We start from the raw sequence: 26,056 nt of genomic DNA, 5'->3' as shown, positions 1-26,056 counted from the left end.
ATAAAAATGAAAAATGAGTCCTATTTAACTAGTAAAAATAGCCTTAGTAATTAAAAACAGTAGTTACACTTACCTCCTTCTTCCGGTTCTTCAACATACTCTGAAATTTGGAGAACTCTCTCTCTTGTTCTCCTTTAATGCGCTTGGCTTCATCTCGCAAGCGATTTGTGTGTTCTTGTTCTAGACGTTCAATAGTCTGTTTCTGCTGTTTTTCTAGATTCTCAATTTCTTGGTCATATTGTCGCTTTTTGCTCTGTGAAACAATGTAGCTCAAGATCATTTAACTTTTCTATCACTTATATTAACTCATTATAATGAAGATGTCAGGAAGACATAACTAGCATTTTTATTTAGTAATGTAATATATATAACCTTTGTAGTCCTGAGCAAGTCATGAACTAAAATATTAAATTTTTTACAAAGACATGCATTTCTTTTCTTCTAACATGGAAAATAAATACAGTTGACTCCTGAACAGGTTTGAACTGCACAGGTCCACTTATATACAGATTTCTTTTTCAATAAATATAGAGTTGGCCCTCTATATCCCCAGGTTTAACATTGGCAGATTCAACCAACCACAAACTGAAAACAGTATTTTTGATCCACAGTTGGGAATCCATGGATGCAGAGGGCCTACTGTATGCATTGTTCTACACCATTTTATAGAAGGGACTTGAACATCTACAGTTTTTGGTATATATGGGGGTGGGTCCTGAAACCAATCTCCCACAGATACCAAGGGACAACTGTAGTTAAGTTTTTAAGCAGTTGAAAGTTAAACATGGATTTTCGACTGCCCTGGGGAGGGGACAGGGCTGCAGGTCAGTGCCCCTAACTCTTGCATTGTTCAAGAGCCAACTGTACTTTTTTGTATTATACAAGTAGTAGAATGTTCAAAATTTTTAGACAATCCAAAAGAACATCCAGTTACTCTGAAGTATTAAAGAAAGAAAAATGTCAGTATTTATACAATCAGTTGTTTGATAAATCAAAGGTCTTATCTGAAATCTATTTTAATTATGTAAATCTATTTTCAGATTTACTCTTCTTCATTAAGATTCTTAAAATAAACTTCTATTTCATTGAAACAAATCTTTTGGAATTATAAATCTGCACTTTCAACAAAAGATTGCTCTTTATATAAAACTTGAGTAACATTGCAATTTTGGATAAAAGTAGAGTTAAATATTTGTAAACAGTGTTTTCTTTAAACAAATTAAAAGGCAAAACATTCTGAAAAATATTTGGGGGGAAAAAGAAACCCAGCTTTTATAAGGTTCTGGAAAATAGAATATAAGTACTATAAAAATACTCAGTGAGGAAAATAAAAGTTAATTATTTTCTTAGGAATTCTCAGTTATGACCCAACAAATATAATCAACAATACCACACTTCACACAATTCTTAGCACTTACAATTAAAAGAAGAGCAAAAGAACTATGTTTAAAGCATAAACAATGTAATATTTCAAATTATCTTTTTTCTAACCTACATTAAGCTAGATGTTCAACATAAGTTATCAAAATGTTTTATCACATTACTAATTCCTTTTTTAACTTTGAACACAAGGTAAAAACCAAAAGACTCAGTCACAATTACCCTTGACTAGTCAGCACTAATTCATCTAGCAGCTATGAATAGGGACATGGCAGCTTAACTATAGCAGCCAGAGAAGGGTATCTTGAAAAATCCCCCAAGAAGTTCTAATACTCAGCAAGGTTTAGAGACAACGGCTCTAGACCGGCTTAAAATCTTGGATTCCAAATCTGAGAGGTCAACTTGAACACTGAAAAATTATCCAGCAACAGGCACACCAAAGAACTTTGCAAACCATCTACTAGCTTCATGGTACCAGGTTTCCATGACAATTTTTTTTTTTTAAATATATCTTTATTGATTTCAGAGAGAGTAAGGGAGAGAGAGAGACAGAGATCGAAACATCAATGATGAGAGTCACTGATCGGCTGCAGCCCGCAACCGGGGCACGTGCCCTGACTGGGAGTTGAACCCCCATCTCCTGGATCCTAGGTCGATGCTCAACCGCTGAGCCACGCCCGGCTGGGCTTCATGACAAATTTTAATCAAAGAAAAATAAGGACACCCATCAGTACAAGTCAGTGATAGGACCGGAACGGAAGCCCTTTCAGGCAAAGGACAAAAACATATCACAAAGCCAGAAAACTCCAGGCATCAGAAAACAAGACCTAAACCACCAATTGATTTTATCTTAAAACACTGAACTTCATAATTAACAAAATGGTACAAGTATCTTAAGACTTTACCATCATTTCTTGCTCAAAGCGCCGGAAAATTTGTTCTCGTTGCTGCTGCAGTTTGCTATTGAGCTGCTGTTGGGCTCTCTGCTCTTCTTTTTGAAGAAATCTTAATTCCCGGAGTTCCTGACGTCTGACAAAATGTAAAGCAATGACGGGGTAAGATAACAAAATTACACATCTGAAGTAATGATTTTTTTAAAAAAACCTTTTAAAATAATTTTTAAAATAAAAGAACAGTCCAAAAGTAGCCAAGTCTTTCTTTCTCTCGTCTCTCAGACTTTGCAGAGACTAAAAAGAAGTCACAAAACCAGCTTCAGTTATGTTGTTTCTCCACTCACCTAAGAAACCTCAATTCTTCAGTTTTGGAATCACTGTCTGTAACTATCTTTGATGTCGTTACACTCACTTCCACACCATCAACAACAAATTTGCGTGTTTTCTTCAATGTTTTCTTTTGTCTTCTTGTTTCCTGAGTGAGATTGTACTTTAGTTAGGCTTTATATGGGCAATATTAGAGATAGAAAACATTTTCTTCTTTTAAAAAAAAGTTGAACAGCCATGAAGACTATACATATAAAGAATATAAAGCAGTAAGACTCACCTGTGGAACCAGTTATATCATCTTATACCTCATTTGGCTTTCACATGACTTTACAGATGAAATCTAAATTTTTTCAAGTGAAATTATCACTTTTCATGATGTGCATGTACCAAATCATAATCAGGCACAGCAGTAAGGATCAATTAACATAATAACTTTTACACATTAAACATTTTTTTCTTCCTCTTTTCACCTTATAGGTTCTCAGATACCTCTGCTTTTCATCAGTTTTAGAACCACTGGCAAAATAAAAATGAGTTCCTGGGGCTCATCCCTTAAAGACTCTAAATCAATAGGGCTAAGAGTAGCTGGGAATTTGTATTTTGAAAAGGCTCCCCAGGTAATTTTTAAACATTGCCGGGACTGGGAATCAAAATCTATTTCATCAGCAACAATATCAACAGCTCTCCTCCATCCCAGGGCTGGAGATGAATGTGTGATTTTAGAGTTACAGAAAGGAAGCATCTCTACCGCACCTCAAAAGAACCATTTGCCTGCTAGCTATTGCCTACCATTCTTTTTTCTTTCAAACTATAAGAAAACATTTAGAAAGTTACAAAGGTACTAGAAGTGAGCCAGTGGGGCTGCATAAGCTCAGGAAACAAGTTACAAAGGCAGAAGACGGCCCTTGGAACTTGAGAGAGGGAAAGACTCAGGTGTGTTCCCAAGAGGTAGAGCTGCCTACCATTCTTTATTAAGACCAAACTCTTCATTCCTCAACTGGTATGCAAATGCTTTTTTATTTTTTTTTTAGTGATGGTAACTTTTTTTTAAATATCTCTTTATTGATTTCAGAGAGAGGAAGGAAGAGGGGAAGAGGGAGAGAGAGAGAAACATCAATGATGAGAAAGTCATTGATCAGCTGCCTCCTGCAAGCCCCATACTGGGGATCGAGCCCACAACCCAGGCATGTGCCGTGACAGGGAATCAAACCGCAATCTCCTGTATCATACATAGGTCAATGCTCAATCACTGAGCAGCATTGGCAGGGCCCAAATGCTTTTTAAATGTAAATAGAAATAACAGAAATATAACACTCCTATAAATAGATTTGGTAAACATAAGTATTGAGAGAAGATAATTACTTGGTTTTGATATGGGGAAAGGTTAGAAAGCAGAGGGAGCAAAAGTGGAATGTGAAAATACTAAATTCAAAACGCATTAGATTTTAAACTTTGTCTTTGGTGCTTTCCAGTCACCTTTTTGTAACCTCTTATTGTTCTATTCTCCAGGCTTCCAGTATCCTCACGCTCCTCTCCCTAAGCACCCTATCTAGGCTTCCTCTATAATTTAAAGTGGGCTTGCCCCCAAAATAGATTTACCTCCCCGTAACCTCCAAACTTTTCATTTCTTCAGTTCCTACTAAAATATCCATAATTAACATGACCTTAATTCTCTCAGTATTTGCATTTTAAAAAAAATTAGTATATTTTTATAGTGTAACTTAAAAGTTAGTATACATAGTTACACTACCTATTAAGTCAGTGAATGGACTTCAGATTAACAGAATTTCAGTCAGTGAAACAAAATAACTGAAGACAATCTAGGCAAAACATGTAATAATTTGGGGCAGTTATGCCTTAGAGTCTTGTCCCTAAGGTCAGTTTTCCTAAGTTGTTTCTGATTTTTAGTCTTCTCTTCTGCCACCTGTCAACTCAAAGTCTTTAGTCCATGGCTCATCTGTATCAGAATTCCACTGGATCTTTTGTTATAAATACTGATTCTTGGGCCCCACCCCATAATTCTACACAGCTCCCCCTGTTCTCTTCAGCACACTAATATTTAGGAACAAGTGTTCTGGGTTTTAGCTTTTGGTTTTGTTTGTTTTCCTACGATGGTTCTCATGGCAACAATGATGGCTATGACTGAGGAAGACTCAACAGTGGTCATCTGTGTGGGCCAGTGGTAAATGAAGGGCTGTTAACACCCTAAATGTGCTTTTAAAAAGATTATTCTTTCTCAATTCTCTCATACATGATTTAGTCTTGCTAAAACAGTATCTACATATGTGCAATAAGAGAACCGAAATCACACTAAGCAACTATATTAAACTGTTTATGTGAAGTTGGCAAAAATAAGTAGGTACTACCAAAAAACTTAAAGGTCTCACCCAAAACCTCTCTCCTTGGTTCTTTTTAATTGATTGCTTTGTAGGCCTTAAGAATTTTATAGGGGTAATAAATACTACACTGATTTAGTGTTGTCTTATTTTCAAGACATCAGTTTCACATAAACTCTAAATTGCCAAAACGACAAAGAAAAACCCAAACAAGGACCCACGTGCACTTACTTGTAAAGATATTGATCCACTGTCCTTACTTTTGCTTAGGAAGCTAGAGATGGATAAATTCAAGTCAATGCTGCTATTATCAGCAGTGGAACCTGTGCCTGAATCAGTATCATTTTCCTTTTGAGTCTCAGATTCTGGTAGCAACATGGTTTCAGTTTTTGATAAAACACCTATTTCCCCTTTGTTTTCTGCATCTTCAGAGTTGACATTAATACTAGGTATTGGAACAGGCTGAGGTTGACTGGGCCGTGAAGCGGCAGTAACTTCAGGTTCTGTTTTAATTGGCACTTCACATGGAATCTCTTTTTGCTCTATATCTGTCTGAGTAGAGGCTTCATGAGCATCCTGCATTTCAGTTCCTGAAGCCTCTTGGTCAGTATGAATCACTGCACTTCTGACCTCTATTTCTTCAGTGCTCCTTGACTCAGTAATTTCAACTTCATTTGTCCTGGGTTCCTCACTGGTCTCCACTATGTTCTCGGAACTGCTGATTAACTGTTTCTCACCTTTACCTTGTACAGATTTTTGATCTATCTCATCAGGTTCAACTATTTCTCTAATAGAAACTTCCTCAGTACCACCAACCTCAGGATCCTTTGTGGGTTTACTTGCTAATTTCTGGCCTGCTTCAACCATTTCTTTCCCATCACTGCTCTGAGCATCCTTAGCATTGTTTTCAGCTGCCTTATGAGCAACATCCACAGCCTCATTTGCTCCTATTGCATTACTTGTATCACTGATCACATCTTTTTGAGTTTTCTCATCTTTTCCCAAATTCTCTTGGGTGTCTTCCTTTGTAAGCTCAACTTCGTTGTCCACTGCCTGAATATCTGCCTCTTTTTCTCCAGTCTCCTGAGAAACTAAATCCATTGTTTGAATCACAGTATCTTTAATTTCTTCTTCAGATTTTATAACCTTATTTTCAAATATCTGTTGGTTTTCCTGAACCCTTTCTTCCTCAGGTTTCAGATTCTGTTCAATATTTGTTTCTAAAGTCATATTATTCTCTTTTCCTTCACTGACTGAACTCATGTCTACTGTTTCTTGGTCTTTTGTATCAGGCAGATTTTCAAGCTTGGGTCTCTTCTCCTCTCTCCCACTTTCCTTGACTATTACTGTTCCATTGTGGAGCTCAGCCATAGCTTCTAAAGGAGTATCATTAATATGTTCATCAGTACCCTCCACAGCTTTTTCAGGCTCATTAGTAATGGGCTTTTCGTTAAGAACTCTGCTGTTAAACTTATCTTCAGGAGTATTACGTTCTGTTTTTTCTGAGACAGATTCCAAAACGCAAGCATTTTGTGAAAGTTTATCTTCTTCAGAGCTGGCAATGCTAAGGTCAGAGGAGGCACGCTTACTTGCAGGTATTGGCTGAAAAAGATTTTATACATTTTAGTGTTAAAACAAGATGGTGACCAAAACGTTTTATTTAGTTATTTAATTATTTATATTTAAAAATTACCTAATTCATATATAATGATTTAATATCTTTGTTCAGTAAATCTGATGAAGTTATAAAAATAAAGAACTGACATATCTTAACTTCATATGACAAAAATGGGAAGCAAGAGTAAACTTGCTATTAACCTTCACCTTTAAAATTAAAGGTCTTGTACTGCTACCGTCAATCAACCCTTAGCTGCAGGTGCGGTACCTGAGCCCACACTAACCGCCCGCGCAGCCCGTCCCACTAACCAGGGAACTCTCTGCCTCTTCGTCGTCATCCTCCTCTTTGCCGTCTTCCACTTCTTCTGTTACCTCCGCCTTCGCCTCTGCAATCAACTCTCGGATTGGTTTGTTGGAATCCACAGTAACAAAGGGATGCTGTTTGATCATTAAAAAAAGCATGCTCAGTAACACTTGAAACGCTTGCTCGTAAAGTAGTAATTAAACGCATGATTACGTGGTAAAAACATGAATACGTAAGGAGGAAAAATACAAACAACGTGAAACAATGTTACACCTGGGAAAGGAAGACGGTAAAAGGGATTCAACAGCAGTAGAGGCTGCCTGCAACCCCTACGGTACCATTTTTAAAGAATCTGAAGGAAATATGTCAAAAATAACAACACATTATATCTGGATACTAGGCATACATAGTATGTTTGAAAATTTCATAATCTAAAATTTAAAGTAAGTTTCAAGTTAACTGTACAACATGAGTTCTTAAAAAGTAACAATATATATAAATCTAGTATAAAGCCTCAAGGAAAGACTAACAAAAAGCTTTAAAGTTCTGTTAGAAGTGTTAAAAGTCCTGCTAAAAGTGGAAAGAGAGCACAATGAATGGATCTGAAGTTGTATTCTTCTTAAAAAGATGTTAAAATAATTACATGGTTTGTTTTATCATACTACTCTTATGATAGTACAATAAAGGTTTTGTACTGCTACCCATCTTACCTGCAGCAGTTGAGATGTTGTCCACCTGGAATCCACATTTTTTTCCAAGCATTTCTTTAGAAAGTCCTTAAAATTTGAAGACCTTCAAAATAAAATTTTAACCATGACATTCTATTTTACTTTCTTATTAAAATCAAACAAAACTCTAATAAATTAAACTTGTTTCATTATGTATGCAATAGTATTAATTCAACATAAAAATACTAGTTAATGAGAATACTGATTTTATGTTATTTATTTATAAATACAATTTAGACATATATGTAAATAGGTTCAAAAGTTTTAACCAGTGAGATATATAACCATGTATTCACAAGTATGCCAAAAGTCACAAAAATTCTTCTATATTAAATTCCACAAGTATAGATCAAATAAATATATGCTTCACTTTCTCATAGTACAGAAAATACTTTTTTCATTTAGAACTCAAGTTACTGGTATTTTCAAATTTATGGGAAAAGCCCTGGCTCGTGTAGCTTGGCTGGTAAGAGCTTAGTCTTGTGCACCTGAAGGTCACAGGTTCAATTCCCAGTCAGGGTACATACCTAGGTTGTGGGTTTGATCCCTGGTCAGCACATGCGGGAGGCAACTGATCGATGTCTCTCTCTCACATCGATGTTTGTTTTTCTCCGTCCCCGCCACCTCCCTCTCTAAAATCTTTTTTTTTTTTTTTTTAATTATGGGAAAAGTTAGTTATAAGAGTTTAAATGGTCCTTAAGTCTTGAAACTATACCAAAAATCAGTTTTCTAGACCTAGCTGGTTTGGCTCAGCGGTAAGAGCATCAGCCTGTGGACTGAAGGGTTCTGGGTTCAATTCTGGCCAGAGGCATGTACCTCGGTTGCAGGCTCAATCCCTAGCCCTGGTTGGGGTGCATGTGGGAGGCAACCAATTGATGTGTCTCTCTCACATCAATGTTTCTCTCTCCCTTCCACTCTCTCTGAAAAGCAATGGTAAAATTATCTGGGGGAAGGATTAAAAAAAAAAAAAAAAAAAAATCCGTTTTCTACTTCACATAGTCTTTGTACCACAAATTTAAATACCCTTGGAAAGTTGGAAGAATAAAAAGCCTTGTTTATTTTACCATCTTGATGGCTGTGCTAATGTAGGGGGCTCAGATTTTGCTATTTTTAGCAGCACTCGCATTGGATTTAATTCATGATGAGGTGGTTCTATCTCAGCCATTTCTATTAAAGTGATACCCAGGGACCAAACATCAGCTTTGTAGTCATAGGGTCTGTCCTTCGACGTTTCACACATGACTACCTCAGGAGCCATCCTATGAAGACAGAAAATTGAAAGTTAAGATGTTTAACATAATAGTGATGGCAACACTCATAAAAGATAGACAGTATCACCAATTATGTGGACAAGTTAATGAGTATAGTAACTGCTGACATAACTAACACTGTAAATCCACAAAAATGAATACTTACCAATATGGTGTGCCAATAAAGGAATCTCTTCTTTGAATTGTCCTTGTGTTTTTAGCTGATACTCCAAAATCCGCTTGAAATAAATAATCACACAGGGTGTTAACGATAGTTTTTAAGCAAAGTTCACTGTAGTCAACAAAGTTTGGGAAAGCGTATCAAATCTTTCATAAGACCACTCTTATTAAAGGGTAAGAAAAGTAACTTCTATACCATTCTAACTTCGACCACCCTCTTTCTACCACACCCATCCCAAAAATTGCCACAGAAAAGATTCCATCATTAATATACTTAATATCACCATCTTTATACATCTTCAGATCACAAATTCTCCAGAATTGAAGGAAAAAATAGTAACTTTAAAATAAACCAGTCTATCCACTTCAAAACTAATGCCAACTAGTGTTACATTATAATGAAATCAATAGACATAAACATTTTTTCTATACTGTGAAAAACAGAAATTATACCAAAGCAGCCATTATGACAGCATATGGCTTGCTAACTTCCTCATAAAATTATAGTACAAAGGAAAAATTAGGAACCACGTTTTCTGATTTAAATTATAGAGAACAGCAACAATATAGCTTTAATAGCTGTTAAACTCCACCTTGTAAGCTTACAGCTCAGACAACCATTAATAGCAACATAAAACTGCTATTGCTGCCTAAATTACCTCATGCCATACATACATATATCTTTCAAGGTTTCGTGTTTGACATGACACAATTCTCAAAATTAAATAAATACCAAAATCCAGCATTTAGTGCTCATGCCCCAAGGCCTGGCACAGAATATATACTCAGTAAATGGTAACTACTATTATTAACCACATCTATAATTCTAACCTTTGTGATACTTTGTTGATAGAACTCTTAAAACTCATTAAGTACTGCTTTGTAATCTAATTATTTGTATTTATTATATGGTTCTCTTTTTTCTTTTTTGACCATGTAGTTCTCCTACTTAAACACAAATAAGCAGCTACCAATTGCCTGTGGAATGAAGTTCAAACTTCCTAATATACAAAGTCCTTCATAATATTAGATATTTAATTAATGTTTTATAATTAAATAAATAAGAAAACAGAACATATTATAACTGGAATATACTATTTACAGAAAATGCAATATAAACACATTTATTCAGGACTCCTCACCCCTACTAACAGCCTCCATCTCCTCTACTTATAAGCTTCTTATATTTCTGGAGGAAGGAGTTGAGATCACAGTATGAAATTCTGCCACAAGAGGTTCTGTGCTTATGCAAAGTCAGCTCAGTACTTATTCTAGTGTTTTCCTGGAATCTATCAACATTCTTCTTTTTAACTTTCTCCCCTCAGAACATGCCTGGGAAGAGGGTCCAGAATCAGGCCTAAACAACTGTCTACTGTCAACATCCATACCTCTCTAAGTGCCCCAATGAACAGGAGATAAACTAAAGAGGGACAAAAGGCATCTTTCTTTTCTGTGCAAAGGGGAAGATTAAGTTTGCTATGTGCTTCGTATTTCTGCTTATAATGATGTGACATGTACACACTGGTTTGTTAAAATAGAATTTTACCTACTTATTTCCATTTGCAATGACATGATCCAGTAAGATCATAAAAATCTGGGTATTGTACTATGGTTCTTGAGGATAGTACTGTTCAGGGTATGAAAGAGATGGAAGGTTCTGTGTATTTACAAATTAATAAAAGTGAAATTGAAACTATTTTAAATATCAACCAACTCAAAACTATTTTGCATTCCTAAATCTTCAAAAATATACGTATTTTTTAAAGTATACACTAATTTACTCAAAAGTATGTTCTTTTATTCAAATAAGATTTTAATACATTTACAGAAAAACATTCACCAAAAATGGATCAAAATTATATCACAACTATTTCAAAATGAGCTACCAGACTTAAAAAAATGTTAAGACAGTCCTGGCCAGGTGGCTCAGTTGCTTGGAGCATCGTCCCACACACCAAAAGGTTGCAGGTTCAATTCCTAGTCAGGGCACATACCTAGGTTGCAGGTTCGATCCCCAGTTGGGGCACGTATGGGAGGTGACTGATCTGATTTTTCTCTCTCTCTCCCCCGCCTTCCTCTCTCTCTAAAAAAAAAAAAAAAAATCAATAAAACATATCCTCGGGTGTGGTAAGACATAAAAGAGTAGCATAAGTCAGAATTACAAAAACTCAGAAATGAGGTGGTATTAACTAAAATTATAAATAAAGAAATCATTTTAGAAAAAAAGACTAAACTAAGAGGAATGCAAGAGCAGATAAACACAACGAATTCATACCCATTACCACTTCATACCCATCAGGATGGCTACCATCAAAAATACAAAAAATAACAAGTATTCGCAAGGATGCAGAGAAATTGGAAACCTCATGCATTGCTGGTATGAATATAAAATGGTGAAGCTGCTATGGGAAATGATATGGTGGTTCCTCAAAAAAATTAACACAGAATCACCATATGATCCAGCAATTTCACTTCTGGAATAACCAAAAGAATTAAACCCGGCTGGCAAGGCTCAGTGGTTGAGCATCAACCTATGAACCAGAAAGTCACAGTTTAATTCCCGGTTGGGGCACATGGTCGGGTTGCGGGACCGATCCCCAGTGGAGGGCATGCAGGAGGCAGCCGATCAATGACTCCCTCATCGTTGATGTTTCTCTCCCTCTCCCTCTCCCTTCCTCTCTCTGAAATCAATAGACATGTTTAAACAAAACAAATAAAAGATTATATAATGTGAGCTTCAATAAGGATAAAAATTGGAAGACTTGAAACCTATAAAATAAAAATAATTCATGAATTAATGATTTTTTAAAATACTGGTCACCAACTGAGGATGACAGAGAACCAATTCATTGTCTTAAGCTAGGTTGTCTGTGTAGTTTCCTATATCTGTTTACTTCAAAATATAAAGGTTAAAATGTAGTACATCACATTATACCTGTTTTGATGTCATGCAAAGTAAGGTGAAATGCCTATGATCACTGTTATCAATATGGTTTTTTGAACATATTTTTCCCTTTTAATGTCCTTCCAATTACACAAATGTAGACATCATCACAAGATTTTTTTTTAATCTTAGGTGTACTTAAAGAGGACTATATCTTCCATCTGTATGTACATACATGAAATTAATTTCCCATTTAAATCTACATCTATTTCTTCTCATGAAGTTTTATTTATTCCCTCAGCATAAAAAACAAAAGTAAAAACTATAGTTCTTATACTTCTTCTAGGCATCCTTTTCAGACCTAAGATTAGTTACTTTGTTAGTTTTGCCAAGATACCATATGTATAGAGTATAAAACTAAACATGGAAAAAGAACTTCATTAGACATGAGTTTTAGAATTAAAAATGAAGTTAGAATATATATTAATAAGTATTAAGCCTACATACAAAAATTTAAGGGGGAAAAAAGAATTAACCAGTTTTTAAAAGCTTGCCTTTTTGAAAATAAACATCTACCCTTTCTTACTTTCTTTTTAAAGTGTCTTTATATTAGATGACTATACTTAGGAAATCTGGAAGTTAATGAATAATTATTTATCCAAGGGAGTATTTTAAAAGATTAATATGGACTAATTCTCCATGTTTCACATATTTGAGTCATAACAAAACAATATTAAGTCACATACATTCAGGGGGAAATTTCAGAGCACAAATTCAAATGTTTTATTTAAGGGAATAAACTTACCCAACTTAATATCTCCATCTAGGGTGAAAAGAATGTTGCCAGCCTTTAGATCTCTGTGGATGATTTTATTATCATGTAAGTAGTTCAACGCCTCTAAGGTCTGCTTACAAACTACTTGTATTTGGGATTCAGTTAATGGTCTCTCAAGTTCTGTAAGGAAAAAGTAAACAAATCTTCATTTTTACACAGTGAAAACATGTCAGCAAACTCTTACTTTTACCATCACTGTCAAGGATCGTATACAGTGAATTTATTTTAGAAGAACTGAATATATATAAAAGATTATTTTCGTCACATTTATACTCAACATTTAATTCTAGAATTCTATTACAATTATCTAAGAATATAAAAATACAATTAAGCTGATTTCTTAATTGACTGAACTTCACCCATCAATAAGATATATGTATAAATGTTTGAAATCCATTTATTTTTATTAAGTATAATTTAAGATATTAACATAAAGAAAAAGGTATTTACCAAGCATCACAGCATCCACTGCTCCACCTGCACAAAATTCAATGAGGATCTGTGGGCAAATAAAAAAGCATGTGTCTAACACAACACTGAGTTTGAGTATTTTTTCTTTAATTTAGCAAGAAGGATTAAAGAATAGCTATCAAATAACCTGGGCTAAGGAAACAATATTATGCTAACCATAAAGATTACCTTTGTCCAAAGTGTTAGGAGTCTTAATGATATACATTTGAGAAAGCACAAAGAGAACACATTCTGGAAGTAGGTGCTTTTTTGTTAATCACCATTTTTAGTATCCCTGCTTCTCTAAAACAACCGGCACAGAATTTTTCTTCAGGAGAATATATATATATTTTTTTAATTTATTGATTTGAGAGAGAAAAACCATGGACCCGCTGTTCCACCCATCTGTGCATTCACCTGTTGCTTCTTGTATGTGCCCTGACAGAGAACCAAAACCCAACCTTGGTGTATAGGGACAACACTATTAACTAACTGAGCAACTCTGCCAGGGCCAGGACAGTAATATAATCCATTTCATCACTCCTGAATGATTTTATTACTCTCATTTTTAAGGTAACTATTGTGATTTAAGTAATGAAATGTAGTATTTTTTAGCTTTACTAATAGGAATAAATTCTGAAAATACAGAGACTTCTTTGAGTTTTAAAAAAAATAGAAAAAAAATAAACACAAAAGTTTCAGATCCTAGCTCAGCTCTCACTTCCTGATAGATGCCTTCCCAGACCTCCGTGATACGTATCAGCATGTACCTCTCCTTCTTAAGCCTTATCACAGTTGTAATTTTATATTTACTATGATGCTTTGGTTCACTACTTTCTATCTCCCCCACTAGAATGTTCCTTCACAAATGTCCAACTTTTTATTTTATAATAGTCTCAAGTAAATATCTTATCTACTTATTAAATTGTCTAGGAGTTCATTTTCGTTATAATCTCTGGAAACATTTTGCTAGAGACCTGAGCAACTGTATTAGAAGATACCATGCTAATAATAACTATAACTTTTTAAAATTACAAATCTTAACAAATTGTACAGCTCCCAGCTTGTTTTCCCTCTATAGAATAACACTTTATTTTTTACAGATGCTTGCCAATTACAAATTGATTTCAAATGCATTAAATCATTTAAAAAATAATTTGAGAGGTAGATCATTACTCATCCTGTAAGTGAGTACACAGACTCATAAAAGTTAATTGATTTATTTAAGCTCCTACCTAGCAACAGCAGGATCAAAAAATAAAGGCTTTTGATTTCTAGTCAGGTATTACCTGCACTACCTACTCCTCTCTCACAACACTTTGCTTCTTCCTTCAAGGAGAAAAACAAAACCTCAATTTCAAAAAACTCTCTTGATTAAATAAGCACTGGTGCAGAGCAAGTGACTGGTTATTATAATGAATATTTTTATTTCTATATCTATTTGTGTCTAATATTTTCTAAAAATGAACGTAATTTATACATACAGCTTGAGCCACTTACATCATATACTAAAACTGGGTCTGATTATTGAAGATAAATATTTAACATTTCTAGTAAGCATTTTATAATTTATTACATGATTTAGAAAAAGTTTAGGGTAATAAAATTATAAACAATTTCTAGGAAAACAAGAAACTTTAAAAAAAATTTAAGTAAATGCTTAAATTTAAAAAATAAGAGAAAGCCATCTAATTTCATAGTTTGGGAAACAACATTCGTAACCAAGTTTCTCCATTTGGGTCCAATGTCAAACAATCACGAAATATGTATGGTACAATCTGAAATACACAATCTGAACACGGGGTGGGGCAAAGTAGGTTTATAGCTGCGAGTCGCAAAACACAGAGTTAATAAAGTTATTGTAATAACCATTACCTGCATGTCTTTTTTCCATACAAGTAACTGTAAACCTGCTTTTGCCCACCCCTGTATCTGTTGAAGTTAAGGGTAATTATGTTGTTAATGACCCTCTCATTAGCAGATCAACTCTCAACACAAGGAACTAAAGGAAAGAGGTTATACACAAAATAGGCTTTCACAACTCACAGACCTCTTTAGGACAATTAACTCATTTTGACTACTCCTATAGATTAACAGAAAACACTTACCCAAAGATTGTTCTCATAATAGAAGGCATCTAGAAGCTTGACTATATTTGGGTGATCACAAGATGCTAAAATATCAATTTCAACCATGTAATCTTCAAGTTCTTCTTCAGATTTGGTGTCAATCACCTTTGCAGCAGCTAAAACATTGGTCTCTTTATTCTGGGCCTAAAAAATGTAAGTATCAAAAAATGTCTCAATGCATACTTGTTTTTTTAATTTTATTTTCTATTTTTTAATAAACTTCATTTTTTAGAATTGTTTTAGGTTCACAGGAAAGTTGAACAGAAAGTACAAAGAGTTCCTATATATTTACTCCTTGCTTCTACGTACCCATGCACAGCCTCCCCCACTATGAAGATTCTGTACCAGAATGGTGCATTTGTTACAATTAATGACCTATACTGACACATCATTATCACCCACAGACCAGACCAATGTTTACATTAGGATTCACTCCTGGTGTACAGTCTATGGGTTCTGACAAAGTACGTCATGTATCCGTCACTATAATATAAGAATAGTTTTGCTGCCCTAAAAATGCTCTATGCTCTACCCATTCATCCCGCCCTTCTTCCTAACCCCTGGAAACTACTGATCTTTTACTCCATAGTTTTGGTTTTCCAGAATGTCCTATAGTTGGAATCATATAGTATGTAGCCTTTCAGATTGGCTTCTGACACTTAGTAACATGCACTTAAGGTTCCTCCATGTCTTTTCATGGCTTGACAGCTCATTTCTTTTTAGCACTGAATAACAGTTTGTTACATAGATGAGCCAGTTTATTTACCCATTCACCTATGAAAGGCATTGTGGTTGTTGCCAAACTTCAGCAACTATGAATAAAGCTGCTATAAACATACATGTGCAGGTTTTTGTGTGGACATAAGTTTTCAACTCCTTTGGGGAAATACCAAGGAGCACAATTACTGGATCAGATGGTAAGAATATGTCGAGTTTTGTAAGAAACTGCCAAACTCTCTCCCAAAGTGGCTGTACCATTTTGCATTCCCACTAGCAATGAATGAGAGTTTCTGTCGTGCCACATCCTTGACAGCATTTGGTGTTAGTGTTTTGGATTTTCACCATTCCAACATAGGTGTATAGTGGTATCTCCTTGTTTTAATGACATATGATGTTGAGCACCTTTTCATATACTCATTGACCATCTGTAAGTCTTTGGTGAGGTGTCTGCCCAGATCTTTTGCCCATTTTTAATCAGATTGTTGGGTTTCTAATAGTTAAGTTTTAAGAGTTCTTTTTGAGTAATAGTACTTTATCAGATATCTTTTGCAAATATTTTCTCCCAGTTAGTGGCTTGTTATTTTTACATGCTTATTTTGAATGAGAGCCTAAACATAAATATTAATTAATGCATGCTATGCATTATACAAGTGCATATCTTAATCAGATCTTAAAATACTAATTAGGTTTTTTAAAGACATTTCAATATTATGTTATCACTGCAGCAAAACTGAATATATTACTTTAACAGAAAAAAAAAATCAAACTTTTAAAAGCTACTGTTTCAATAAATAAATAAATGCCCAAATTCAACTTTTAAGAATTGATCATAAGAAGGTAATTTAACAAAATAAAAAATATGCATATATAAAAATATTCATCAAAGCACTATTAACGGTAAGGAAAACTGAATCAGCCTAAATGTCCCCTCGCAAGAATCTGCTTAAATCGTTCAATATAATTTACAATGAAACATTCTGCAGCCAAAATTAATTGACTAATCAATTAATATTACTTAAGATGGAATAGTAGCCATACAACATCAGTGAACAGGGAAAAAGGCAACTTATTAAACATGAGAAGTATGTAATTTTACAGAAACTACACATCCATTTTCACATACGGAGAGCTGTGTAAGAAGTATCTATAAAGTGTACAGGAGATTTCTTAGTGATCTATTGCCTAACTCTGGCAATGATGAAGAAAAAAATAAACAAAGCAGGTGTCAGCCTGTGTGTGGGAATTTCTGTCAAGAGGAAAATTCTGTACATCCTAAATTAAATTACAGTGGACAAGAGAGAGAGAGAAAGAACTCAGGAGAGAGAACAACTCATTAATCGTTCCACTCTGTTAGCTCTGGGCCAACAAGACTGCCCACACTCCTGAACATATGTCGGAGCTTTGTATCAGCCTCCAGGATCTACTGGCCAATCACTAGACAGCTGTGCATGAACTTTCAGGACTGCTGCCTGTAACTAATCAAAACCAGTAAATATTTCTTCCATATAGATTGTACAACTATCACAAAACTGCCCCCACTTCACCTTTTCCCGCACCCCCTTATCTGAAACCAATGTAAATTCTTTCAAAACAACTTATATCTTTCTTCCCCAAAACAGAAGGTATAAAAGCACCCATCAATGCTAGTACATACACGCTCATCTTTTCCATCCAACCATGCTGCCGGTGGTTTAGACTTCATGCCCCAGGACCTGGTCCTTTCCTGGCTAGCACTTGGCTCAATAAAACATTTCTTTCAAAAAACTTTTGGCTGTGAAGTCTTTTGTTTAACATTTTCTAAGTACATTATTGCTATGTTTTACTTCCTTAGGAAAAAATAGGGGCAAAAATACTAATTACTAATTAAGTAACCCTAATGTTTAGGGTTCAGAGAATGCTTTGCACACACACAAAAAAACTTCATACTGATCATCACTACCACTCTAGAAGAATATTCTAAACTCTCACATTTTAACAAATCTACAATGCCTTTTAAGATACACCATTATCTTATACTCCACTAATGAAGAAAAATTTCCACTTAAACTATGTCAACACTTTATTATTTAGAATTTTTTTACAACTTTTTAAAGAACTTTTAGACAAAAATTGTTATTTATCTATTATCCTTGCTCATACATAAAAATTAAATACTTCATATAGTTTTACTCTTCTGAATCACTTTTTCACTGAGTTACCTAATGTTTATGTTTTACACAGTATCATTCTCTGGCCATTAAATTAAAAGCTTCAGTGATATAACACTGCTCCTTAACTACTGTCTCCAAAATTTTCTTTGAAGCCACTGTCTCCCATTTTGCAACTATAATGATGATACCACTTCCTTGATCTTACCACAGATGCTAAAAGATTTTTAAGTGACAACCAGGACTCATATTCTTTCTTCAAAAGGTCCTTAAATAGTTTATTAATTGAAACATCAAGGGATTGCAACTGTATGACACCAGGGATACAACTAAGTTCAGTGACAGATATATCATAACCTCTACCTGACCACCAATACTACTAAGGCATCAATCCCAATTTCAGAGGCATTAAAAAGCAAGAAGTCTGTCATAACTGGTAAAAATACAGCATTAAGTTGTATCGCTAAGAAAGATACTACAGTTGAGTCAGTAACAATTAGAACTCACCCTCCCCTAAGTCAGAGGAAATAAGCCAGTGAAAGATAAGCCCTCCTCTCATCCTTTTAATGTAACACTCTGGGAAGAAAGAGACCAGAAGAGCTGTCCTTGAAGAGGAACATTATAAAATATAAAGTGTGGTAGGAAACTAAGGATATTGTAAGTGGAGTTAAAAGTCATCCTACTTCTGCATGCTCTACTCATGTCCTGAGAGATTTTAAAGATGTCTTTTCCTTGTGAATGGAATAGCATGAAGGGGAAAGAAATAACATTAGATAATCTCTAAAGTTCTTTATAGTAACAAATTTTATTATTGCATTCCCCTGGATATACTGATTAAATCAACAATGGTACCTTTTGTTTTCATATAAATAATAAATAAAAGTTACATTAGAAAGCATAGTGCCTCCTACATTATTGCTTGAAAATAAATTGATTATTCATCAGGATCTGGTTCTAGATAACTCTGAAAATCAAAACTGAAATAAACATTGATAAGCATGTGATACTACATTTTAAACAAATATAATGGATATTAGTATTAAAAAGAAACAGTCTCATCTATCTACTACCTAAAAGCATGAAAACAGTTCACATAAAGACTTAATGAAATAACTAAACAAATGTTAATAAAAACAAGAATGGAATACCACATACTGAGATATTACTTTAAATTGATAAAATGTTTTCAGAGATCAGTCATGATCACATAAAAATCAGTTATTTTCATAAATCAGGACTAGAGCTTGGCCACTTTACATAAACAACTAGGGGCTACAGGGAAACCTAACTGACTGAGTTTCCCGTACCACTTTCATGTTCTAAATGAAATAGGGTAAAAATTACATCCTTTTATGTTACTCTCGTTTAACTACCTCCCTGGGTGGTGAGGACACACGTAATTTTTTAATTTTCACTTATTTTCTTTCTACACTTTCTAAGACAATATATAACACTTTCATAATAGGAAATACATTTTAGTGAAATGCTCAGCTGAACACTGAAAGACCAGCACAGAAAATATAGATGATTTTAGTACCACAGAGATGTTAGTCAATCAAAGGGGGAAGGAAAAAATAGGATAACAACAAAAAAGACTCTAAAAGACAAAGAATAAAAAGGGATGAATTTGACCACTTCAGTAATCACCAGGACTGAGTCTACTGATTTGGATGATTTATTTGCTCTCAAGCCTGAGAACTCAAAGATATTCCTCCTCCCACCAGGACAAGAGGTCCCTTCCTGTCCAGTGTATAAGGACATCCAAGCATAAGAAAATATGAAAACTAAACAAGCCAAATCACAGTTCACGAACGTCTACTGCATGCAAGGTATTAGTCGGAGCTGCAGAAAACACAAACACAACACCCCACAAAAGTCTGTTCTCAGAAAGAAATGTAATACAAAAGTCTATTATAATAAAGTATGCTCAAGAACTGGTCTGCTAAAATTAATTCATTCTTTCAAGAAATGCTTACTGAGACTGAGTACCTTCTATATGTTAGGCACTGTTCCAGATGTTGATGGTATAAAAAATATACACAATCCCTCTGTCCTCATGACACTTATAATTGTAGGGAGAGGACAGTCAATAGGCAAAAGAAAAAAAAAAAGATAGTATATTGCTGATTAGTACTGTGGAAAAAAATAATTAAGGTAATAAAGCTGAGGAAATGGGCAGGAGGTGCACAGGGAAGAAGTTACAACTTAAATAGGGTAGTTAAGTTAGACGGTGATATTTGAGAAGGTGATATTTGAGCATATCGGTATCAATAAAGTTCAATGATTATCTTTACGTGGTTGGGGCTGTTGTTTTTTGAGCTATGTAGTAAATTGGAAATTTTAGTATTTTGCAAAGAAATGGGGTATAAAAACCTCAAATTTCAAGTATGCTACTCTATATAATAGTATCCATTATGCTATTAGATGGTACTATTTGTTGAGCAATTACCTTGTGCCAAGCACTGTTCTCTACACTCTCCATTTATTCGCTTATTTAATCTTTGTACCAATAAGGGTCCAGCCAGGAAAAAGAAATCATATTGATTATTTTAATAGAGAGAATTTAATATAATTATTGCCTCTGTTGTTAACTAGGTAATTAAAAAAAATAGAGAAGTGAAGAGTATGGGAGGTGGAGGTAATAACTGCAGGAAAAAGCTACTACCCTAGGACCTGAGGAGCCAAGGGAAGGGATTTGGAATGATTAAAACTAAGAAGCTTGGAGGAAAGGTTCTGCAGAGCTGAAACTCAGGTCCCTGAGGAGAGAGGGCTGCTTAGCTGCTGCTGGTGTCTCTGAACTTGGAAGAGGGGTCTTATGGGACTTTTGAGGAAGATAGAACAGCCAACTGGAGCTGGTGTTAGGAAGGGTTATGATAAGGCTACCTCTGTGAGTTCTGCAAAAATTACTAACTGGATTCAACTCCTGTTGCTGGGTGAAGAATTTCCACTAGGATGAGTGTCACAGTAACAGGAAAGCAGACAGGAAGCCCACAGAAAACAAAGAGAAAGGTGCAAGTCCTTTCTTCCTCTGCCTCCTTGTAGCCTGCCCATAGTGCTCCATAACTGTAAAAATTGAACGTGAGCAGCTGGCAAGGTAAAAAAGTGATTTGGAAAATGGTTAAAATCCAAAATACACAAATAAACAAGAGAAAGACATCCAATAGGAACATGAACAAGAGAACTGAACACAAAAGGAGAAATCCAATCTACCAATAAAAATATGAAAGAAATTACTTATTAGTAGTCAGAGAAAGATACATTAAAAACAAAAAACATGTAACATCAGATTGTCAAAACTGAAAAATTCTGACAATATCAAATGTTGGCAAGGATGCAGAACAAGGAAATTCTCATAAGCTGCTGGTAGGAATGTAAATTAGTATGGTTTGGCATCATCTAGTAAAATTAAAGATACAGTACCCTATAACCCAGCAATTCTACTCCTAAGTCTTAGCGAAACTCATGCATATATGCATCAGGGTTGTGTATAAAAGCCAAAAACTGGAAACAACTGATATACCCATTATTTACCATTAACAGTACAATGGTATATAACTGGTGATATAACCATATAATGGAATTCTATGCAATAATGAAAATGAAGTCACTACAGCTCCAGGTGATAACAAAGATGAACCTCACAAACATAATGCTGACTTTGAAAGGGGCAAGACGTTCAATATGAGTCCATTCATATAAAGTTCAAGTGCATTCAAAACTAAATTATAATATTTAGGGATACAAACATACATTCCCCCTTTAGGAGGGGAAAGGGGCCAATTCAGAAGGGAGGTGGGAGGGATTCTGGGGTGCTAACAGAATTCCTTGACTCTGGTGATTAACATTAGTTCAATTTATTATTATTTGCTAAATGTACACATATTTTTTTCGATACAAAGATGATATATTTCACTATTTTTTTCAAAGGTGCACACCTATCAGTGCCATAAAAAGAATCACTTCCATCCAGCACACAGTCAGGAGGTCAGCTTCAATTCAATGCATAATTTTCCCCGTTTTTCCCATTAATAACAACAGAAATTCAAAAAAGTTGTGAGGGATATATTTTCATTTACATGTCAAATGATACTACATTGAAAAGAGAAAATTAAAAAATAAATAAAGTCAGACTTAAAAAAAGAGAAAATAGATTAAAAATAGGGAAGACAGATTTGTGTAGTGCTAAACTGAGTGGAAAGTATGCAACTATATGATGAAAAAATGTTTTAAATAAACTAGGTATACAAGATGATTGCCTGTTTATAATTTAATCTTTAAAATAGTTGCTAATTTCCATAAGTAAATGATAGTTAGAATCAATTTTAGAAATAGTTTTCTACTTCATACAATATTAAGGTTTAAGAGCTTTTTCCCCCACACAGAAGGAAGTTTATAATTTAAAATTTCTAGACTATGTTGGAAAACAGAAACCTTCAGGAAAAAGAGAAAAAACAGGTCAGATAAGTTTAAGTTTTCTTTTAAAGAAATCTGAGAGACTTAGAAGCATAGAATAGTGAAATGAAAAGATACAAAGGATTGAAGCTCTTCAAATATCACACAAATAGTCATCAAGCCCACAAAAATTATCCTTGACACAATTTTTTCATGTTCAACTACATGGAGTCTCTTATTTTTCAGAAAATTTTCAACTGATGTCTCACTATAGAAAGATATGTTACACTTCGCAGAAAGTCATTAACTAATTAAATCACAGCATTAGCATGTCCACACAATCATCCTGTGCCATGAAAAATAAGAAAATGTTCACTATTTTCGTAGGTCCCTTTTCCCGTCCCATCCTATATTTTGCTTCTAAGTTGTAAGTATAATAACAGTAATTTCTACCATTTACTGGGTCCTTTTTATGTGCCTTAAATTTACCATCTCCTTGAATTTTCACACACTGAGGAGCAGGTCTTACTGATCAGGAAACTGAGACACGGAACATAATTTGTCCAAGCTCACAGGCTGCTACTGAGGGAGCCAAGATCTAGTACAACTCCAGAGTCAATGTCTTAATATTACTGTGTTCTATTCAACAAAACACTTATACCATGAAAACTGCCCATAATCACCTACTGCCTTCTAAACACCAGATTCCAGATGTCTTGAGGATTTATTTTTGCCTTTCCTAGATAACTGCATACTCACAGAATGCTAATGGGTGAAGAACTCTAAACAAATGTTTGGGGAAATCTATGATTCTCCAGCTAAGAAAATGGAAGTCCAGAGAAGTTAAGTATTCTGTCCAAGACCACAGAGCTGGTTTGTGACAGCCAGCACTAAAGCACAATTCCCAGGAGTGACCTTCCCACTGCACTAAAAGCCCTTCCTTCCTACCTTACCTCTTGTTGAAACCCATTCTCTACCCTGCACACAAGCACTGAAGTTTACTTTGCCAATTTTCACACATACAATAACTTCAATAGCACTCGCATGTAGGTAACATTTTCATTTCAACAAATATACAGATACACTATGTGCTAAGGCAATTGATGAACCCAAATGTATATCATAATTATGGCACCCCATTTTATCATAAAAAACATAAACATATTAACTAGAATATGTAACTGTCATCAGGAGCCATGTGAACAATGCGTTCTGAAAGCACACAGATAGGAGTGGGTATTTCAGCCTGAGTAAAGTGCGAAAAACAAGGGGCTGTGAAATACATCAGAGGCAGGGCAAAAGCAGAAGTGTGCTAATGCTTAGAAAGGAGGAAAAAAATTCTGTCATTCTTACCAATGGACATTAAAGTAAAAAAAAAAACCAATAGTAAATAAGGGGTCAGAAGACCCGAGTTCAAATCTAGACTGTGACTTGTGTGACTCGGAACAATTTCTGAGTCTCAGTGTCCTCATCTGTGAAATGTAGATACTACTGCCCTGTCTGCCTCACAGGACTTTTGAGGGGCCAAGTTATGTGCAAGTGCTTTAAAAACTGTGACGTCTTGTATAAACATTAGTTATTTATGTTTTCACTTCTAGGCAACCCTGTGGATCTTTCCCCCTAACCTGTGCCTCATAAAAACCTCACCCTTCAGGATGAAAATATTCCAATGACATCATTCATATACCCTTCTGGGGTAGTAAACAATGAACACGAATGCCTTCAGGTTGAAACATCAAGGCTCTTTCTACTAAAGTAAATATACATATATATAAAATATCTGTGTGTGTTTTTAATTTCTTAAGCACTGGTACTGACTTCTAGCCCATGCTTACTTTGAAACTAGCACCATATGCAGGTTGTCTTCTGGCAATTTTCTACCAGAAATCCCACTCCATTTTATAGTATGTTGTGAGGCGACCAGCTCAAGAAGAGCCTGCAAGTGGCCATCGCTCTGCTCCCATCCCAAGAGACTGCTTATGTGTTAGCTACTGACACAGCCAAGTGTATGCCCTGGGCTCCAAAACAGAAACTGTTTTAGTACAACCATGCATACAGCTAGTACACGACTATAAACCCACTGAAAAGTACCACGAGTTTCTAGAGTAAGTACGATTTTAAAACACCTGAAGGCCACAACCTGACCCCTGCTGTAAACTGAAGAGCGCCCGCGTTTCCTTGCAAGCCTGACGGAGGAGCCTGTGTAAGCTCGCCTCCCTGCAGCAATCACTCTCTCAACTACATCCAGGCCCCATTTTGTTCACTGGAAGCCTCCCGTCTCGGCGGCTCCGCGGCTGATAGCCTGAGTCAAGTTCCGATGGACGCTTCCGAAGGCGAGGGGCAGGCGCGGGGCAAGGGCGGCGAGACCCCCTCGAGGCGCCCCGGACGGCGGCCGTCCACCTCACCAGCGCAACTTCCCCTTTTCTCCCTCTTACCTTGTACACTTTCCCAAAGGCTCCGTCGCCCAATTCTCCAATAATTTCCCAAAACTCCTCGGGGTTCAGGTCCCTCTTCACATGCTCGTACTGCTTCTTCTTCTTCTCGCTCCCCAACTTGAAGATCTTACGGAAATTGAAGAAGGACATTTTTCCTCCCAACAGAGTTCCCGGCACTTAAGGGGCTAAAACAACAAGAGGCAAAGTTTCTCCTCCCTCCTCTCCCGCGCGAGCCCGGAGGGCGGCGGCGGGCGCGGGCTCTCCTGGCTCCCGCCGCTCCGGCCGGGCGTCCCCGGAGAAGGCGGGGCGCGCCTCGGGCTCCGACCCACAGGGTGGGAGGGGGGCTGCGCGGGCGGTCCCTCCGCCGAGCCCGGCCCGCGGGCCGCGCGATGGGCGCCTCGCCCCCGGCTGGCCCTCAGGGGGGCGGCACCTGCCCGCACTCTCGGCCAGGCCGGTCCGGCCCGACGGATCCGAGAGGTCCGGACGCCCGCGGTCGCCGCGGCTTAGGCCCGTGTCACGGCGAGTCTCCAGGGGCGGCGGCCACTCCGGGCAAGGGACCCGGCCAGCGACCTCTGAGGCCAGCAGTCGACGGGTCGGGCTCTCCCGCCTCGGGCCGCGAGCCCGGGGTCCCCTCCGCAGCTGTCCGCTCCCGCGGCGCGAGGCCCGCGCGTCCCCTCAGCTCCCGGGCGCCAGCGACGCCTCCCCGCTCCTTTCCCAGCCCACACTGCCTCGCTCCGGAGCGCGCGCCCGCGCCGACGCCAGTGCCGCAGCGCGCCCGCCGCCTCCCCCGGTCGCGCGCCCCGCTCGCCGCGCGCTCGGGCGGGGGGCGTGCTCTCTGGCCCCGCGCACGCGCGCTGAGCTCCGCTCGCTGGCGGCCTGGAGGGGCTCGCGGGCGTCCCGCGCGGGGCGCGACGTGGACGCTGGCGTTCGTCGCTCCTTGAGGATTGCTCCCCATTTACCCTCTAAGTCCTAAAATCCTATCGCCGTATCGGCCCACGGCTGGGGTGCAGTTGCCCCGGCAGGCTCGACCCTGTTGGTTTTGCTAG

At 36.8% G+C, this 26,056-nt stretch overlaps 1 protein-coding gene across 2 annotated transcripts in view; it reads right to left on the bottom strand.

The window, feature by feature from the left end:
- Positions 1–25,746, bottom strand: part of SLK (STE20 like kinase) — a 42,237-nt gene extending 16,491 nt beyond the window's left edge. For both annotated transcript variants that reach the window (XM_081158245.1, XM_081158246.1), the window contains exons 1-12: positions 25,011–25,746; positions 15,296–15,460; positions 13,188–13,236; positions 12,708–12,857; positions 9,005–9,077; positions 8,653–8,847; positions 7,571–7,652; positions 6,866–6,994; positions 5,171–6,541; positions 2,618–2,748; positions 2,286–2,409; positions 74–253 (exon numbers count right to left, since the gene is read on the bottom strand). In XM_081158245.1, coding sequence (XP_081014371.1) covers positions 74–253; positions 2,286–2,409; positions 2,618–2,748; positions 5,171–6,541; positions 6,866–6,994; positions 7,571–7,652; positions 8,653–8,847; positions 9,005–9,077; positions 12,708–12,857; positions 13,188–13,236; positions 15,296–15,460; positions 25,011–25,160 — 2,799 coding nt within the window. In that variant the 5' untranslated portion in view covers positions 25,161–25,746. The remainder of the gene's footprint in view (positions 1–73; positions 254–2,285; positions 2,410–2,617; positions 2,749–5,170; positions 6,542–6,865; positions 6,995–7,570; positions 7,653–8,652; positions 8,848–9,004; positions 9,078–12,707; positions 12,858–13,187; positions 13,237–15,295; positions 15,461–25,010) is intronic.
- Between the last annotated feature and the right edge of the window lie 310 nt (positions 25,747–26,056).

The sequence above is a fragment of the Miniopterus schreibersii genome, assembly GCF_964146895.1.
Source record: "Miniopterus schreibersii genome assembly, chromosome: 14".
Taxonomy (NCBI): Eukaryota; Metazoa; Chordata; class Mammalia; order Chiroptera; family Miniopteridae; genus Miniopterus; species Miniopterus schreibersii.
This window is presented reverse-complemented; position numbering and strand designations above follow the sequence as displayed.